General features: G+C 49.9%; 1 protein-coding gene across 1 annotated transcript in view; it reads right to left on the bottom strand.

Moving 5' to 3' along the window:
- NLRP12 (NLR family pyrin domain containing 12) overlaps positions 1 to 1,832 on the bottom strand; it is a 28,718-nt gene that overhangs the window by 5,505 nt on the left and 21,381 nt on the right. The window contains exon 7 of the mRNA XM_003801585.2: positions 1,377 to 1,547. Coding sequence (XP_003801633.2) covers positions 1,377 to 1,547 — 171 coding nt within the window. The remainder of the gene's footprint in view (positions 1 to 1,376; positions 1,548 to 1,832) is intronic.

Raw genomic sequence — 1,832 nt, 5'->3', positions numbered from 1 at the left:
AGACAGAGCCTCAAGCTGTCGCCCTGGGTAGAGTGCGGTGGCATCACAGCTCACAGCAACCTCCAACTCCTGGGCTCAAGTGAGTCTCCCGCCTCCGCCTCCCAAGTAGCTGAGACCACAGGTACCCGCCACAACACCCGGCTATATTTTGGTTGCAGCCGTCATTGTTGTTTGGTGGGCCTGGGCTGGATTCAAACCTGCCATCTTAGGTGTATGTGGTTAGTGCCTTAGCCACTTGAGCCACAGGCGCTGAGCCAGGAAGATGATTTTAAGAGATAAATTATGTCTCACCCCATTCCAAGACCTGCAGGCCAGATATCTGGCTGGTATGAGAGAAAGAGGAAGGAGAAAGTCATAGCATTTGATTTGAATTTACCCCAGACCAGGTTGAATTTTTTTAGTATTTAAGCAGTACTGAAAAGCTGTGAATCTGCCCAAGTAAATGTCAAGGGAAGATGAGAGATTTTACAAAAACACGTTTATAGGCAACACAGATAATGAAGCAACTTACAACTGTGTGCACACCAAGGACTAGTTATTACGTAAAGAGCTTGCACTCTATGTTTCCTCTTTTTCTTCTGTAGCCCAAGAACACAAGAAGCTGTTTCCTCTTTTTTAAAATTTATTTTAATCTAATTTAATTTATTTTTTTAGAGACAGAGTCTCATTTTGTTGCCCTGGGTAGAGTGCCGTGGTGTCACAGCTCACAGCAACCTCCACCTCTTGGGCTTAGGTGAGTCTCTGGCCTCAGCCTCTCGAGTAGCTGGGACTACAGGTGCCCACCACAATTCCCGGCTATTTTTTTGTTGGCCGGGGTCAGGTTTGAACCCGCCACCCTCGGTATACGGGGCCAGTGCCCTATTCACTGAGCCACAGGCACCGCCCTTATTTTTATTTTATTAAAAAAACTTTGTTGGGGGCCAGGTTGTGGTGGCTCATGCCTGTAATCGCAGCACTCTGGGAGGCCGAGGCGGGTGGATTGCCTGAGTTCACAAGTTTGAGGCCAGCCTGAGCCAGAGGGAGACCTCATCTCTAAAAATAGCTAGGTGTTGTGGCAGGTGCCTGTAGTCCCAGCTACTAGGAAGGCTAAGAGAATCGCTTGGGCCCAAGAGTTTGACACCAGAGCTGTGACGCCAGAGCACTCTACTGAGGGAGTCAAAGTGAGACTGTCTCAAAAAAACATTTTTTTAAAATTTTGTTTCAGTTTTGAATCAGGCAGCCCCTGAAACAGAATACGTACAGAGACTCCGTACTTTCTCTTTCTGCCTCTATCCTGTCTCCCTGATCTTCCAAAGTGGGAGGGAGGGGCAGTCTTTAAATAGAAAAACAGAGGAGTAATAAAACCCGCTGCCACCCTCTTGGCCTTAGACACTCACCACAGTTTTTGCAGCTTGCAGGTGGAATGTCCTATCCCCTGGCTCAGCAGCCACAGGCCCCAGTCCCCCAAGTCATTGAAACTCAGGTCCAGTTCCCGGAGGTGGGGGTTGGCTTGGAGCACGTCAGAGAGTGCCCTGCAGGCCCCGGAGCCCAGCCGGCAGATGCCCAACCTGCAAAAAGCGACGGCAGGGTGCGCCCAGAGGAGCGGGGTTCATGCCTCTGCTGACACCTCCTGGGAGGGCTCAGCACCAAGCCCCACGCTGAGCCCACACAGCAGAGGCAGACAGCCACTATCTCTACCCTTAAGAGACACAAAGAGACAGAAGCAGGTAGAGAGACAAGAAAAAAGGAATAAACAACAAAGGAGGATCCCTTGAGTCCAGGAGTTGGAGACCAGCCTAGGGAATATAGCAAGAGGGGACCCTGTGTCTTAAAAAGGGGGGAAAAAGTGTTTT

The sequence above is a fragment of the Otolemur garnettii genome, unplaced genomic scaffold, assembly GCF_000181295.1.
Source record: "Otolemur garnettii isolate 467f Iridium unplaced genomic scaffold, OtoGar3 scaffold00212, whole genome shotgun sequence".
Taxonomy (NCBI): domain Eukaryota; kingdom Metazoa; phylum Chordata; class Mammalia; order Primates; family Galagidae; genus Otolemur; species Otolemur garnettii.
The sequence above is the reverse complement of the archived record's forward strand: the minus strand, read 5'-3'. Positions and strand labels throughout refer to the sequence as shown.